This window comes from Linepithema humile, chromosome 2 (genome assembly GCF_040581485.1).
Source record: "Linepithema humile isolate Giens D197 chromosome 2, Lhum_UNIL_v1.0, whole genome shotgun sequence".
Lineage (NCBI taxonomy): Eukaryota > Metazoa > Arthropoda > Insecta > Hymenoptera > Formicidae > Linepithema > Linepithema humile.
Window position 1 is genome coordinate 2,663,623 of NC_090129.1, and position 17,733 is coordinate 2,681,355.

At 36.9% G+C, this 17,733-nt stretch overlaps 1 protein-coding gene across 4 annotated transcripts in view; it reads right to left on the minus strand.

Annotated features, from left to right (window-relative positions):
• The window catches only part of ssh (Protein phosphatase Slingshot), a 103,341-nt gene that overhangs the window by 65,336 nt on the left and 20,272 nt on the right, over positions 1–17,733 (minus strand). The window contains exon 1 of one of the 4 annotated variants that reach the window (XM_067350382.1): positions 14,890–15,382. The exons of the other annotated variants lie outside the window; for them this stretch is intronic. Within the exon in view, the coding sequence (XP_067206483.1) occupies positions 14,890–14,972 (83 nt within the window). The 5' untranslated portion in view covers positions 14,973–15,382. Of the gene's footprint in view, positions 1–14,889; positions 15,383–17,733 lie in introns of those variants that run through there. 4 annotated transcript variants of the gene reach the window in all.

The following is a 17,733-nucleotide window of genomic DNA, read 5'->3' on the forward strand; positions in this document are numbered from 1 at the left end:
AAATCGTAACATTGTTCTTACTATCTCGGATCAATTTGTTCTCCTGCTACGTTTCACGTGATGCAACAAAACGTATACACCTTATACCGCGGACATAGATCACGGAACCTCGTATTTTAATCAGAAACGTGTGTTTTACAATGTAATTGAAGTTGAATGTAGTACACGCGTACGTAATAGACAATACCTTACATATATTTCTGAAAGAGAGTCAACAAGATACAGCACGTAGAAACCACGCTTGTATCTGTAGTCGCGAATTTATGATCCATAAATTTATATACATGAACGCATATTCTTGAGTGCCTATTTCGTTGCTCGAATGTTTTTAAGATAACAAATCCACGACAACGCAGCACATTTTTGTAATAATAAAATCCTCTTTATAGCTGTTTTTTCCTTGCCGTTTGCGATGACATTCCATCAATTGCATCGGAGCAACGCGTAACACGCGTGCTACGTGACATTGCATACTAACATATGGAATCTAATGTCCTTCACGCTTCCCTACCGCTTTGTATCGTCATTAAAAATTCAAAAGATGACAATATCGAGTTATTAATGGCGCGCGGTTCTTCACTGATCAATAACTGTTTTGATGATATATATTTTAATATTATAATGATAACTAAGAATAATAATATAATAATAAAATAACACTGTTTATTTGTAGACTTATTTTCGAAGATTAATGCAAGATAAGGCAACGAAGTTCTTCAAAAAAACGACGGACTCGCTTCGTCACTATTTTCTAATTAACCGATCTAAGCACGCGTACAAGATGACGCGCATTAACAAAGTGTTTCACCTGCGCATGACACAAAACGGGAAGAGAACTTGTTCCGGCATAAAATTGTGCAGCGGCGTCTAAGACAAGCGAAGATAACATCGCAGTCAGCATAACGGAACAATAAGCACAGTCAAAAATGAGAGTTGGAGGTATGCTCTATGACTCACTACTAGAAATTTTCCCGTCATTATATTCATAATGAATCATAATAGATGTAAACGCTAACGACAATATTATCAAATGTCAAAGTTTCTCATATCTGAAAACTTTTTCTCCAAATTTTTAATAAAGTCGTGCGTTAATAATATTTAAATTATATTAAAACAATTATATCATTAAAAAATTACTTTTCTCTGTATACTGAAGCTATGAAAATCTGCACAATATTATTAATTATGCTATTAAAATTCTTATATAATATATATAATATTTGTAGACGATCGATCTTTCGTAGCTTGTATCAATGTAAAATTTCTTACACAAATACTTATCTATTTATTTTATTACTAAATGCATTAATCTTTAAAGATTCTGTAATCTTGAACAATATCGCCGGTGCATATGAGCACGGAACAATCGTATATTTCGTCAGCGCGGTAATATCGCGTTACTAGGACGATGAAGAAACTTTTAAGCTGTGTACGGCGCGGCACTGAAGTCGTCAAGAAAGGGCGAGAATAGCACTTTCTGCGCATCTTTCACGGTGCCTGGCCACGGTTTAACGATAAAACGCGCGAATCACCTTGAACGCATCCGACGTGTTCTCTTTTCGCATGACGCGCATCGCTGACATGTGCGTAAGCTGGGCAAAGCAACATGCATTTTTGCTACACGGACAGTGGAAATCGATGCTGCACGTTTGAATGACAATAGTATAAAATAGAAATTCTCAAAACTATTTTTGCGTCGTTTTTAATGGCTCGAGAGATAAGTATCAGTAAAGAAATAATTAACAGATAAAAAGAACAAAAGAAAACTTCACACAATTTAAAAAAATATTAGATGCGATTAAGATTCGTTAAAAAAATCCACGTAATCAGCGTGTAATTAAAACTTTGTAAATTTTTAACTATTTCATGTCTTTTAAAATATATGATAAATTTAATAAATTTAGTTTTGATTTATATGAGATAATATAAACTCAAAATTGCGGATATAATCGAGCGAATTTCCGCAGGCAGTTGTGGAGGGCGCGTCGTCGACCGGAAGATTACTTCCAGCCTGTTCGACTGCGATCGACAATCGAATTCATCAACGTCTGGCCCTTGAAGAGATATCGATATTTGTGAAATATTCATAAAAATATTCTGCCATCTATAACTTTTATGCCATTTTCATATACCAATCATCATTTTATCATTTAAATCAATGACATTTAAATCAATATGCTGACGTCAAACTGAATTGACATGATAAAAGTGACTAATTGAAAATTTATTGCTAAAATTAACTCTTTTATACTGACAAAAGTTAATATTTCATAAAAGCTAATAATAACACTTCTTTTATCGCATCAGTCTAGTAATAAAAATTAAAATGTACGTTGTTTACCGCTACATTTTATAGTTAAAGGTTATTCAACCACCATTTGCCGTTGGATGTTGCTTAAATAATCGTTGGTGGTCAGTGTAATAAATGGTGAGACGTACAGCACAATACGCTATAAATAATCGTCACTTCATACTTTTTACATGACGTAATAACCAGCAGTACATTTCACATGACGTAGTAATATGTCGATAGGCAGCGCATAGATTTTGCACGACGTAATACGTAAATAGCAACGAATAAATCCTTTGGTACGCGATAATACATCAGTAATTAAGAAGGTGTTAACCCGTGCATGTTGTTATGTAAATTAGACTCTTATCGTACAAGGTATATTTGAGTCGAATTTATTGCGCATTAATTCACAACGTCCATACGAAGTCTTGTAAATCTTATTCATTTTTGATGTGTTTACACGATAAAGTCAAAACTGGCGTCGCGATCAATGATTAGATTCAAAACAAGGAACAAAAATAATTATGAAAATATTAAAAATATCGTGTTAAGTTCAAATATTTGCCTTCAGATTCTTTACATCTCATTACAATGTTCGATCACTTCTAGATAAATATTTCTAGATAAATTATCTGTTTCATCTTTTAGCTCAGTTGCTCTAATAGTAATTTATTTAGTGCACTCAAAAAAATATTTCGCTGATGTAGTTAGATTTCTAGATATCGCAACAAAAATGTATCGCTATTTTTCGTATCTGTGAAAACATTGTTTGTCACATATAGAATTTATAGCAGTAATGTTCTAGCAATAGCTTCTGAAAAATTTAGGTACCATTGCTAAATGTTATTCATTGCATGATTTAACACGTGATTGATCTTATATAGATAGGCGCTTTAGAGAAACTTTCTTTTTAAAGTTCACAAACAATACAGATATATATTCTGTTTCTGTCATCTAAACTGATTAAGTAATTACATATGCAATATCACAACAGTTGCTAATCATTTATCTGTTTTAGTTAATTTTTTACACCTAGAAAATTTTAGCTATTATTGCAAGATCATTTTTTTGAGTGTGGTGTAATAATAATATTGTTCTCATTATATTTTATTTATTTCTTAGACATCGTCTCATCATGTTTTGACTATAGCAATTTATGGAAGGAAATTGTTGACTTGAACAGATTTATATGCAAAACAATAAAATTTCCAAAAATATCTGACTGTTATTTACCCAAGAGATTCCTGATCACATAAATATAATCCGCGCAAGAAAAATAGCTCGTAAATCGTGGAATGTGCATATATCTTTTTTTATATTTTATTATATCCCGACTGTAACGGTCACTTCGCGAATCGTGTAGGATTGCAAATGGACGGCACGCTGTCTGCATTCGAGAAAACGTCTCCGAATGCCGCTACAGAGTATCCACAGAAGAATCGTTCGCAATCACGAGAGCAGCATAATGAGGATTTCTCACGCTCGTTCGCAATTCTCACAGTTGTTCCACCTTCGTCACGTTTCCTCGGAACAATCGGCCGGGACGATTATCGCGGCGCACGCGGCCGTTTAACCGTCCGATCGCGAACAGCGCGGAACAACGCGGTGACGCCAGGATTACGCGACGATTACCGCGGATGATCGGCGAATTTATTGATCGAACCGGTTCTCGTGTTTTCTAACCGATCCAAATATATCTGCGCGAGGCATTTTATGCATTGCGAATTATTGTTATATTCCGCTTTGTTCAAATGTAATTTCTTGCGTGCAGTGTACCAGATTCGTCATTATCGTATATTTTTACGATTTGTATAAATTACGTATCTTTCTCAAATTATAATTATATTCAGATTTTGTAATCAATATTTTTAAAAAATTATTGCGGAGTTTGCTTGGGTTTTCCATCTTTAATAATAATAATCACTATTCATTACCAATTTCGCGTTGATGACGTGCGGAAATCATGCACGACAGATGAATCAGAATTTTCATTAGTTCCACTTCTTAAGATCATGATCATTCTCTGAAATCTGCGGAATCATCCGCGATTTGCGTCACGCATAAAATCAAATACGATAAACATGATTAATTCCCGAAAGAAGAATCTGTACGCGCCTCCAGCATAACGCATCGCTGGAAATTCCGTTGGACTTTCTTTCTCCGCGAATCCTCGATATTGTCGATTATCCACGCTTCCTCGCTTGTTCTCGGAGAAAGTTGTCGTAAAGCATGGTAATCGGCGGAATAAATCGTCCGGCGAGAGAATAAGAGTAAAAGCGCGCGTGGTGCAAAATAAACGTCCAGCAAAATAATTTACAAAACTCTTCGACAAAGTAAATCGATAAAGAAATAGTGAAACGATCGATATTATTAGTGTTATACGGCGCAAAAAATAAATTGCTTCGCAAACCTGCAAATAACGTCGGACAAATTACATTAATTATAATGGCTTCGATTATATTCTTCGAATTTCTTTTAATGAAAAGATAAGTTATAATTTTACTTCGATTAAATTGAGCGAACATTAAGAATTATTAACATTTGATTTTTATTTTATTAGATTTATGTAACTTAAAGAATGAGAAACTTTCTTAGAAAATTAAAATCTCTAGAGAATTTCTTTATGTAAAAACACATATACTGCTTTTATATAAGTATACCTACAATTCTATAAATTATGAAAACTTTCCAAATATATTTTGCACCAGCTTAAAATAAATGTTAATTAACATTTATTCAGAATTATAGTCAAAAGCCTGAGAAAAATCGTAAAATATTATCAGATTAAACTTTTCGATTGTACCATAATGTATCCACACAAAATGCGATTACTTGTAATAATCTTTATAAGATATCTCAATCAGAGACGGCTACTCACATTAAAATCGAATACAAGATATTGTAAGATAAAACCAAGCATACGATCATTTGATTCCGCGCAACGAGTATTCGACTAAAAATAGTCGAATAAAATAGTGAGAAAAACAAACATTAACAATGTGTTTGTGGTTTGCCACAATCTCGTGCCACAATCTCGTGTAGCATGATAACAGAGCGGCGCGAATGGCCGATATCACGATGTACACGCGTAACGCGACATGCGTAATTTTTCACGGTTAGATAACACATGGATAGATCGCGAGAAAGCGGCATAAATCACCCGAATACGTCCATTACTAAAAATAACCGGTTTGCCGCGTTATTCTCGCCGCGTCACGCGTTCGCGCATCCTGCTTTCTTTGGTAATAAGGTTGAACATAGTCTCAATCGCGTCATTTTAGTTTGACTTTCTTTTAAAACGCCAATCGGCGCGCTAAAGTGCTCGCTTTCGCTTAAATGACGTGTAATATTATCGTCTATGCTTCGGTGATGCAACCGCAAGATCGTATCGTAAATGAGAATTCGCACAGACTCGTGTATTAATGTAATTATTCACAAAATAGCCGATAATCAAAAACCGATAGTTTTCTTTTCACGTTACACTACACACATTACATTACACTATCGCAGATAACTCTTGATAACGTAATAATATCTAAATAGAGTATTATAAATAAAATATTAATTAAAATGTGCAAAAAAGACTTCGACGATCGATATGCAAATTTGAGAATTACTCACTACGCGATAAACATGTGAGGAAAAATAACGAAACACTCGAGACGTACGATGGCGGAGAGTGACAAAGAACTGAGCGCATCATCTACCCAGAAACACGTGCTTCGGAGCCACGAGTTTTATGTCTAAGAAAGCCAGCTGAACCGAACCGGTTTCGCGTTAATCGCCGCTTCGCTTGAACCCATCCGAAGGAAGATTGACGAACAACGAATGCTTGCTCTTTCCAACGCGGCAATTCGGAGCTCCTAATTCCGGAGCAAATACAATTGAAAGCAAAAGTGACACACGTCTTTTATCGCGCTTTTCAACTCGGTTCCACGCAATGACTTGTCAGGTGTGTGATAAATACGAAAATTATGTATCTAAGCAACCAATTTTCCTGCGTGTTTTCCTTATCGTGCAAAATAAAACTGACGTGTCGGCATACATTACCTCGTAATACGGGTGAATGTATTTCTTATTACATGCAAGGTGCGGCCAAATATTTCCATTACTTTTATATGCGCATATCTCAATCATATTCCTTATTTTTCAATATTTTTGTACAAAAAATTTTAATAAGAAGAAACAGTTTTAATAAAAAATATTATTATAAAATTCGTGTAAACAGCTTTTTATATGACAAGAATATAAAAAGAAGCACACAATTTCCTCAATTTTTTTTTATGTTTCACACCTAGTCTACTTTTACGTAATTGCCGACACTTAAAACTGAGAAAAGAATTCATAACGTTTCATGAGATTTATCACGATGCTTTGCTCTGAATCCCTCAACGAGACAAACGCGTCGTAAACGAAGGAATTCTCGACTAACATTTCGCTTCCAACCGCATTGCTTCGACTCATAATCATGTCTGATTTATTTGCCGATTATTTGCGCTCTTGTAATACGCCTATAATAACACCAAAAAAATATCAGCCAACCCAAAAGAGCCATGATTTTTATTAGACCACGAAGAAAATGCCGATCGTAACTGTTTTACTGCCACAAGAAATATAATTTCAGAAATGAGGACGTTCCGCAGACCGTCATATGCCGAGAATCTGAAATTAAGGCAGCATCCTCTGCCTTTCACGAGTCAATTTTACGTATTGCGCAATTTAACGCTAATTAGTGGCTAATTACGTTCTGCAATCGCGAGTTTACTGTCCAAATACGTTCGCAGGAAATGGAATTATAGATGGAAATACTTAAGCCGCGATTAAGGCCGCGAACCGGCATCGAAAATAAAATCGCGCGGAAGATGAAAGGAAACCGGAGATGAATGAATCGGAACTGAGTAACGAGCAATTACCGGAAGATAAATCGAATCCAAAAAAAAAGCTAATTGCATTGCGCCGGTGATTGAATCCCATTTTCCATCTAATGAACCAACCTTTATGAGCGTATCTAATATTTCCAAAGCGATCTGTACCGATCAGCGCGTAAAATTGAAAGAGAAACACATACTTTTGATGAATAAATTAATTACACGTTAATTTAAAAAAGGTACAAAAATTTCTTAATCTGTTAATTTTTCGGATCATATTCGAAAACCATGAAAAAAACCAAAATGTTTAGAATTTATTGTAATTTTAAGAGCCACGTGGTGATTTGAAGTATTCGATTCGCTTCTGTAATTTTACAGATTGCGCAACGCTAAAATATAAACACCCAAAATTTGTGTTATCACTGCCAATCTCAACGCAACGCCAATCCATCCGCTTATCTCTTCAAGTGCGCACTAAAATTACACAATATCGCGGAAACGCGGAAGATCATGCGTGATTAGATATGTCATTCAACAATAATTCACTGATAGTATTCAGTCATTATTTGCACCTTACAAACATTATCTCCGGTTTTATTCATCGGTTCGGCGCAACTATGGCTTCAGTGTATTGTTTCCGACGTTGAGAACTGTTGCGCAACATTATCGGATGACGAACTACGTTCTAAACGGATGACGCGTGGAGCGGTGTTTCCACTGAAAGCACGATGCGAGTGATATGCACGCCGCGGACCGACGGGCAAAGAGTAGTTTCGCTGTTGTAGGTGAACAACGTGTCGTTGTTCCCGATCAACTCACGCGTGCTGAACATTTCTCAGCAAAGATGCCGATCGCTTTTCTACGTTAATTCTCTCACAGGCCAACAGGAAGTTTACACACGTTAATCTTTTGCGATCGTAACGCGGAATTTGCGAAATCGTGATCCTCTGCTGCGAACGCACATCGGAAAAATTTCTGCATGGTTTTTACGAACATATTCATGTCAAATTTTTTTTTACTAAATTACACATTTTATGTATTATTAAAAAATTATTATAATCAACGACAAAAAATATTCAATTCACAAAGAGTTAAACGTGTAAATTGCCTTGTATATTATCTAAAAGTGAATAAAATACAGTTTTGTATATTTAGTAGAAAACCTGATTCGATACACTTCGATACCGCTTTGATACCTAAAGATAACCGTTTTACAACATGATAGGCGCCGATTATCATTTTATGAGATATATTGGACAGGTGCAAATATTTTGCGATAAACTTGGTTTCAACCGCCCGTATCGCCCTTGATCCACTATCTAACATAGTGATTAAGAGCGCAATCTTCGTCGTCAATTATACCGTGGTCTGCTGTGTATACCTACTTCCGTGTTGTGAGCCTCGTTTCTAAGCAACACCGCATTGCTGTACATTTCTGTGGAAACGATAATCGAATATGCGCCAACGCGACAATGACGCGCTTTTATAGGTCGTTGACCTAACGAGATCTTCGTAACAAGGTTCAAATAAATTCTCTCTGCTTAAGAAAAATTATAAATAAAAAAATATTTAAGGATGTTATCATAGCTACATTAATTTGTTAAAGGATCAAATAGCGTGCTGATTTCATACGCACATAAAAAAAGCAACGGCCTTTATCGAAGAAGATTTACGTCATCGATGTTGTGCGACAAAACAAAAGTTTTTACGAGTCAATATGACCAAATGGCAACGAAAACAGATTTTATGAGGCGAAGCCAAAGTTTCGCTATAGACAGAAGTTGAATCTACATAAACGAATCGACCATGTCATTGTGTGTATTCGTCCAGAAAATTGATGGAAAGTAGCCTCGAGCCAACTAGGCGAGCAAACGCGCTTCGGTCGACTCAGATTGCCAGGCAATTTGACAGAAAAAAAAAAATCAATAATGATCTTGAAGGAACAATAAAAGATTAAATGGATTATGCAAATGTGCGATTAGCATCTGCAAGGTTAACACGGATAATCAATCTAGAGTAACTAGAATAACTACGCCGATCGGAGATGATTAATTATTGTGCAATCGATTATGATTGCTTTTTCTTCTACTTTTTCTTTTATCTCATTTTGAAATCAGCTGTTTAATGCGAGTGGGAAAAGATTCGCCGGCCTACAATATGTGTTGTACCATATAATTATGCGAATCTCTTCTTATTTTCAGATCAACTAATGTGAAATTCAGTGTCCGATGCTAACGACCGATTCGCGATAGTCAGATTTTCAATTTTTCTCACGAAAATCTACATTCATGATGTTAATCGCGATCGTAACTAAAAATAGCAACGCTCCGCAAAACGTGGTAGATGCTATTTTATTAAATCGAAACAAGCGAGGTTAGTAACGAAAAGTTTTCTATTATTGTCGGATTTAATCAGTGATTAATTACCATTCACACTTAATTACATCAATCCAAGGCGATCAAATTCAATCTCAGCTAATTACAGTAATTTTCTCAGATTCATAAATATGCTATAACGATTTTGAACTTTTGCAGAATCACTGTAGTCCGCATAGTGTTATAAAAAAATTCTGTGATTAATATTACATGGTTGACGAATTATCATCTATCAATAATACGTGCATTTAAATTATTAATAATAATTAAATAATTTAAGATCTTTATATCAATAAGCGAAATGTCGCTGCTTTGTGTGCGCCTCGCTTGCTTTTTAACTTGTAACAGATTACTGCAACAGCTTTCAGCGGCATAATGATTATTAGTCATTCTTCAATTTCATTACTTTCATCGGCAATAAAGAAAGTTTGCCGCGTGGCTGGATATTATTTATACGCATCTCACTTGCGGCAACATGTGGTAATCTTTCATCCGGCAAAATAGCAGCACACGCGAAGAGGAGCGTATTCAACGTGAGAACAAAACCACTCGAGAAGCTATAACAAGAAGCGGTATACAGATGAATGATTGCCGCGCTAAGCTCTCTTCGTAGAATCGGAAAGAATTTATTTTCAATAAACGATAATCCCCTAGTTTTCGAGTATAGTCGCGCATAATCGCTTCTGCGACGCCAGAACGCCGTAGACGGCGCGAGGAAAATTAATCGTCATTTTCACGTTGCGGTACTTATATCGCGGCTGTTGGAACACGCGGGGAACACACGGCGAATTTTCTCCGGCCGGCTGCGCGCGCGAACTTTTTTCGCAATCGTATCAGGTGCTGCGCATATCAATGGAATTAATCCCGGACTTAATAGGCGTTTCGCTCGGGAATTACATAATGGGAAGTTAACGATCTTAGGGGTAATCACACGGACGTGCGGGCTTCCTCCCGACTATAAATATCGGGTCTCGAGCCCGCGAACGCGGTCGCGGCCGTAGCGACCGCTTTAATATGCGCTACGACTACGCAAGTATATTGATTTACGATCGTACGCGCGAGCGCGAGAGAGTATCGTCCGGCGAGGAGGATAGCAAGACCGACTGTTCGATTCGATGATTACTCGGCAATAATCGTCGCCACGATTTATATCTTGCAATGGGAACCGTTATATCGGGCGAGCCGGGGGAGAATGCTATGGGAGAGACAGCTGCGGCAATACGGGAGCTCCGTCCTGCCTTTTTCTTAACGGTTATTAATAGAGATACCGCATGTCCGATCACGATTTATAATCGCCGCTACTGATTACAGTAGGAATATCGATAGTCCGCGCTCATCTCGAGGTTCATCTTGTAACAATATTCATGACTCGTTCGCTTGGTGAAGTAATGCGGATATTAATGTAGCTGACGGTTGTTTCGTAATGACCTGGCTATCGGTAAATGTTACCTTTTCATACAGAATGAGAATCCTCGTCAGTTATCGTGCATTATGAAAACGCAATTACACATTCGCGCAATGCGATGTTCAATCGAGAACAATTTTCAATTCGCTTAATGATACGCATGCGCTAATATTTAATTCGAATCAACCATCTGGAGTTCGATAAGTTGTCTAAAAAAAAGCTTCGAGTCTTGCAAAAATAGTTCATTATTTGCTGAAGTGCGTAGAAAGTGCTTAAAAAAAAGAACAGAATGTGCGGTAGTGTTAAAGCAGATCGAAGATCGAAGCTGATTAAAATAGTGATGCTTGCGTTAAAAATATATATTGCTGTTAAAGCGATTACTTTCACTTTAATAAAGATATTGCTGAATAACTTTCTTTGCATTCAAATACACAGCACTCGTACCATAATGCTGTAACAAATGTCTCTAAATATATGTATAAGGGGCCCGGCTTTTCCCATGGTGACCTTTCTTGACAAATAATCAGAACCCCCTTTCACACCTCGTGCACACAAAAGCGCGCAGCTGATGCTCAGCTGATATTGACAAAGGAACTCTGCTGCCAGCATGCATATCGTGGCATTTACTGGCACCCGGGCGCGCGTATTTGCCACGCACTTTTTCCAACGAGATTAACTTATTCATATTTTTAAAGGCTTAAACCAATAGTTCTTGCCGCTGCACATTTTAATATTGATGATAAATAATTTTGAAACACAATATAAGCTTTTTATTCATTTTTTCTACGTAAAATGGGAAAATAATTTTCTATAAAGCTATTGACTCGCGGCTATCAACTCGAAAAATAATTGGAATGTTAATGTTAATTGTCTGTGATGATATATTACCGTGCATGTACTTCATCTCGAAAGCCGTTAATTTATGAACTACGTTCAGCGCGAAAATGAGTGGAAACACATTTATGGATATACATTAAATACAAATACGAAATTAATGGGAAATGCGTCATTCTATCTTGAAAAAAAACCGTCATTCGTCTTCCGAACAGAAAGTGTAAAAATAAGTATGCAAATTTTGCTGTTTGCTGTAACTTTCAGAAGTAATAAAATACGAAAACTATAAACCGTATACAAAATGAGCATTGTTTCTTTCTTTCTTCTAAATTTATTGCCATTTAACATTATAAAGAATAAGAATGCTAAAATATTGGTTTTGCATATTTATCGATCATTGTGACATTTTATTTATATCGTGAATTATATTTCTCTAATAAATATCGCGCCGATTCAACTTGCTTTCGCATATTGCAGTTTTTATACGCAAACGAGCTGTTCAACCCATTTACATAAAATACTGCCTCTCCTGCGAGAAAAAGAGAGAGAGAGAGAGAGAGAGAGAGAGAGAGAGAGAAAGAGATATGTCCGCCATCCGATTACAATTCCTCAGACCAGATACCTCACCAAGGTACACTACGCGAGCTGGAGTCTGTTGTAGACGGACGATCGGTTAGGGACCCTTGCGGTTCGAAAAAAGGAACAAAGAATACACGGTTTGTATGCCGGTGAAGAGGCAGCAGCGTTGCCAAGCATCCTCCCATCTTAAACTGGACCATCGCTAACGGTACGAGGAGCATCTCCCGCGTAATTTCTGATCTCTCAATTAACCCGCCCCATTGCAGAATCTTCCTTTCGCGAAAGGATACTTCATGCGAAAGGAAAGCATGTTAATTGCGGCTAAGCGGAAAATAGTAATTGCCGGAAAAGTGGTTTGGAGAAGCAGAAAATAGTTCATGTTGTGCGGAGTGCTTCCCAGCGCAATCAGCTTCAACAATAGATACACGAAAGCTGACAATTTTGTTACAATGTGTATATAAAACCCGCGTGTCATTTTGCTCTGATTTAATTCTTAATAATTCGCCACCGTGAACGAAACAAACGACAGCGACAGAAATGTGTTGTGCAAAATACAAATTTTCAGAATCAAACACAGGTGAACATATCGGCGGCGCGGGAATTCCGCCGTACGGTTTTCTTGTCGTAAGTCTTAATCCGGCACATTTTGTGTGCGGCGCACACCGTGCAGTAAGCGGTTAATTGCGTAACGCAACGTATATTGCAAATATTCCAGAGGATATCGCTACAATGCGTTAGTAAAAAGCAAGATTTGTTGTCTTCCGCAAACCGTTATTGCTTAACGGTTAACTAAGAAATTCTCGGTCAGCAAGAAAGTTCACCAATGATGAATGCAATTAAAAGAAAAAAGTTACAAATGATTCTTTTGGACTATACAGTTATAGCGAGTACGTGCCCTGACACAGTTCGCGCTAAAACCTTACTCATATCTGCTATTAAAATGAAGTATGTAATGAAATATGAAAGAAGCAGGTGCGATCGAGCAAGATTATATCAGCAAGAATACTTTGATTTAAAAAAATTTGACCAAGATTCTGCTGCAGAATCTTGAATTTATACTTTTATTATCTATGTTCATCTGAACGTTTAACTCGAGATTAAATTGAAAAAATTTTCTTTCGTTATATCGCAATAATAAAAAAAAAAAAAACAAATTATTTTATTCCAATTAATTATTCTAATCGATAAACACTCCAAAGTGTATTTCGAGTGATTCGAGTAATAATCATTTTTACAAAATTATTTATTGTCAAAATGATTTCAATATGTATGTAATTGCGTCTAATGTCTAAATCCGTTATAATATGCTATAATCCACTGCGAAATGATTTTGCTCGCTAGGATTATGGATTATCGGTCGTCCCTACTGCAGATTAGATCACTGACGCGATTCTCAGTGCGCGAATAATGCTCACTCGATACCTGCTTTACTAACACCTCGAAAATGACACCTGATTTACGACTCCGCTTTACCCGACACAGTTTTATACACAAAACATATGCAGCGATACAAAGGCCAACATTATCGCTACGTACTTAACACTAAACACGGCGATTTCCTCTTTCTCTTGTTACTTTACAACTGTACACTACCTGAACTAATTCTCTGAAATTATACTTAGGTGAAGTATATATAAGTTTTTTAAACTTCTTTTTTTCTACCGCATTGAAATATTTGCGGAAATGCTTCATTTTAATTCCCCTCTGCAAATTGCAATAATCGCTATAAAGATTTGTAAGTACTTCTAATTAGTTGTTACTCGAAGAATGCCAAAGGAAAAGAAGAAACCTTTTGCACGACCAATAAGCAATATTAAGATTAACATCAAACAAGAATTAAAGCATGTCACATGAGAAATATTGTGATCATTCTTTTTAAGAAATTATAAAACATTTGATGAAACAGGCGCTTGAACTTTAATCAATGAAAAAATTATTGAATGTCAGATGTAAAGTTATTCTAAACATTTCCTCCGCTGTTTCGCATTTATAAAACAATGTTTGTCTCGATAGTGTTTGTCAATTGGATGTTAAAAGTGATAAATAAACACTGTCGAATTCAAAGCGAGAGACAGACAAGAGTGAAACGGACGTTGGAAATCGTCGTAAATCGCGCGATGTGCGTTGTCAAATATTTGATGTTTCTGCAGGATCAATTAACATACAGCGCGTTTAATACGCTCAGAGAAACTCCTAATATTTAACAATAAACGTTGTGATGCGTGTCTAATGGTTTTTAAACACTCAAATACGACATTTCTATAACTTATTGTTAGACCAAATTGGTTGAACTGTTTGATTTAACTACTTTATTTTCTGAATGAATGACCTAATTACTTTTTTAAACCACATTGTATTTAGAATATAAACGAATCCCATAAATATCAATTATAATCAAAATCCAACTAATCTTTTTCAAAAATTCTAATCCAAACATTATAAAAAAAAAACATTTTATTAATTCAAGTGAACATAAATAGTCGCCACAATTAGATCTTAATACGAACGCGATAACGTTGAGAGCAAACAAAATACCTGATGTACTGGATGTATCCGTGCCTGGCGTCCTCGAGCAGGAACCCCGCGGGGTTCCTCATCTCGATGTTTTCGAAGACCATCAAGTCAGTCCACGAGACACACCGCGTATTTAATCGTATCCCGGCGGCTAATCACACGCCCCCATCGACTTTTCGCCGCGGCACTTGTCTCACCGTAAGCACAAACATTTAACGCGTGGACGAGCGCGGCCGCTCGTCAGCCTAATTCGTCAGCCCGCGACGGCTCCTCAGCGCGCATTATCTCCGAAACACCGGTCCCGGAGAACCGAGTCTGGCGCGTCGCGACGATAGGCAGACACGACGACGACGACGACGACGTCGGACTCCGAAATGCGCGAGAGCACCGTCGCACTCCGCGCGGCAGGTCACGCATCCGCGCGGGCGAAAGCGAGAGGCCGTTTCACAACGGAGCGACGCACAACCGACATTCACGGATGTAATGTCGCGAGGCAACTGAAGCCTGAGCAGGCGCAGGAAGGCGCGCAGGAATCCCTCCTCCCCTCACACTGTTCGCCAACCCTGCCAACCCCACCTTTTTCCCGGCCGGTCGACGCGCCGATCCAACCTCGCTTACACGCAGCTTCTCGGTCGATTGAGAGGAAAGCACGGGGAAGGGGTACGAGCAAAGGACAAGTTTCCCTCTATCGCAAAACTATATTACATTTTTTACACGCGTCATGTAAATGTATGATGCTCCGAACAGGATTTTTTTAATTGCTAATACTTGCGAAATTTATTTCAAGGCTTTCGCCCGATCACAGAACTATAATACATCTTCGCGTGTTATATCGCGTGTGTTGTGCAAATGCACGATGCTTCCAATAGAATGTTTTAATTGCTTTACAGTTAATTTAACAAGGTTTTATATTATTCAATAATTATATTGCGTTTGATATTGTCATAGCAACTAGCCGCGCCTTGTCTAGATTTTCACTTTTTTGAAGATAGTGTTAAAAAAGAAAGTATCGGAGCAATCACAGAATGTGTGAAGACCTTGAAGATTCGCCGTCATGCGTTTCACCCTCACGAAATCACCAGCCTGAACACTTCAAATATATGCATATTTACCAATGCGTAACTTTCCTTCCATTGTTATTAAAAGTAAAATATACACGACGTCTAATTACTATCATCACTTCTTTCATAAACTGACAACAAGCTTAAAAAAATCGTAAGAATTTTTATATATATATATATAATACCAAGGTTATTTGAATTTTAATATCAAATATTGCTAGTTAAAATTCAAATTAAAATTCTAATGAAAAGTTTTCCTGAAATTAAATAAAATTTTATCCGCGTGTCTGAGGCTTGAGATTTAACAGTCTCTTAATTTTAAATTATCGAATAACTATAATTGAATTTTTTACTTTAATAAAAAGAGACATAACACCAAAATTCTCGTAAGCTACGTCGCTTTACTATCATAATATACAAATTTTGTGGAAGACTCTGCACACGAAAGGCGATACACAAGTATACACACTTCGCTGAATAAATCTCCATCCATTATTGAGTTGTCTATCCGCGTCGTTCGACAGAAAAATATATAATTGCTGGACGAAGGCAATATGGATGCCTTTTGTGTTATGCAATCCGGCATCGACGTCAATCAGCGCTCCGACTCGATCTTCGTCAATCTTTTTCCGTCCCGAATTTTTTATCACATTTGCACGCCGAAACGTACGTAATCGAGCAAAAGAATATCGCATAAACCGGACTTAATGGCGCGAAGTACTCCTTAATCAGCGAGCAATCACGTGAACTCGCCTCGAGGATTATTACATTATACCATCGAGTGTATTTACAGAAATGCATTGCGTGTTACATGGCGTAAGTGTACGTAGTATTATAGCAATTGTCCATAACGAGAGAGACAATTGCGCAGTCCTACAGCGAGTTGCATCGTGCAAGCAGATCAAAAGGCATTAAAACAATAAGAAGTAAACAACATTCCAGAGCGATGACACGCTTCTTACATATTACACGTAATTGCAACAGAATCGTGTCCACCCGAAATCATCAGATTTTCGGCGAGCGAAATTCGTCAAGAATTTTCACTCGTTTTTTAGATACTCCATTTCCACCAAATGGTAAAAGATACCGCTAAGTTTCGTTTTACGGCAACAGTAGCTTAATTTTTGGAACAATTTACCTTTCCAGAGAATATAAAAACATAAGAAAATGGATTTATTTGAAGAATCGTGTTTTCTAAGAACTTTCTTTGAAAGAATATCGTTTCTAATCTAAATCTAAATTCTAAAAATCATTTTCTATGATCTGCTCTTACTCTTTTTATAACGGACAACTGTCATCGTTGACCCAGTGCACCAGTTACTGCTACTTCATATATAAATACGTTATAACTAATACATAATAAAACAACTTCCGTGGATTGCTCTATCGACGAGAGATAAAACTTTAAAAACGCTTCGAACAATTAATAATAAATGCTATGAAAAATAATTGTCTTATAAAAGTGCATGATGAATTCGGAATTGATCGATTAATTATTTAAAGAATTAAAAAGGATCGACTATACGTTCAACTATTTTTACCAAAAAATTGATTTAGCAATATAGATGCTTGCAAAAAGCAATCTCCGTGGCGAGATGAAATTTTTTCACGATCTATCATTAAAATATTGATTTTTTTCTCCATCGCTCATCCCTGCTTAAACACGGCTGCGACGTCCCCATTGCAAACAATGACTCATCGCGCCATCCTACACACCATTTCTTCGAGATCTCGTTACACGAATCGTTTCTCGATTTTTTTCACTGTCAAGGGGAGCGCATGCGACGCATTAATCATCCGCGTC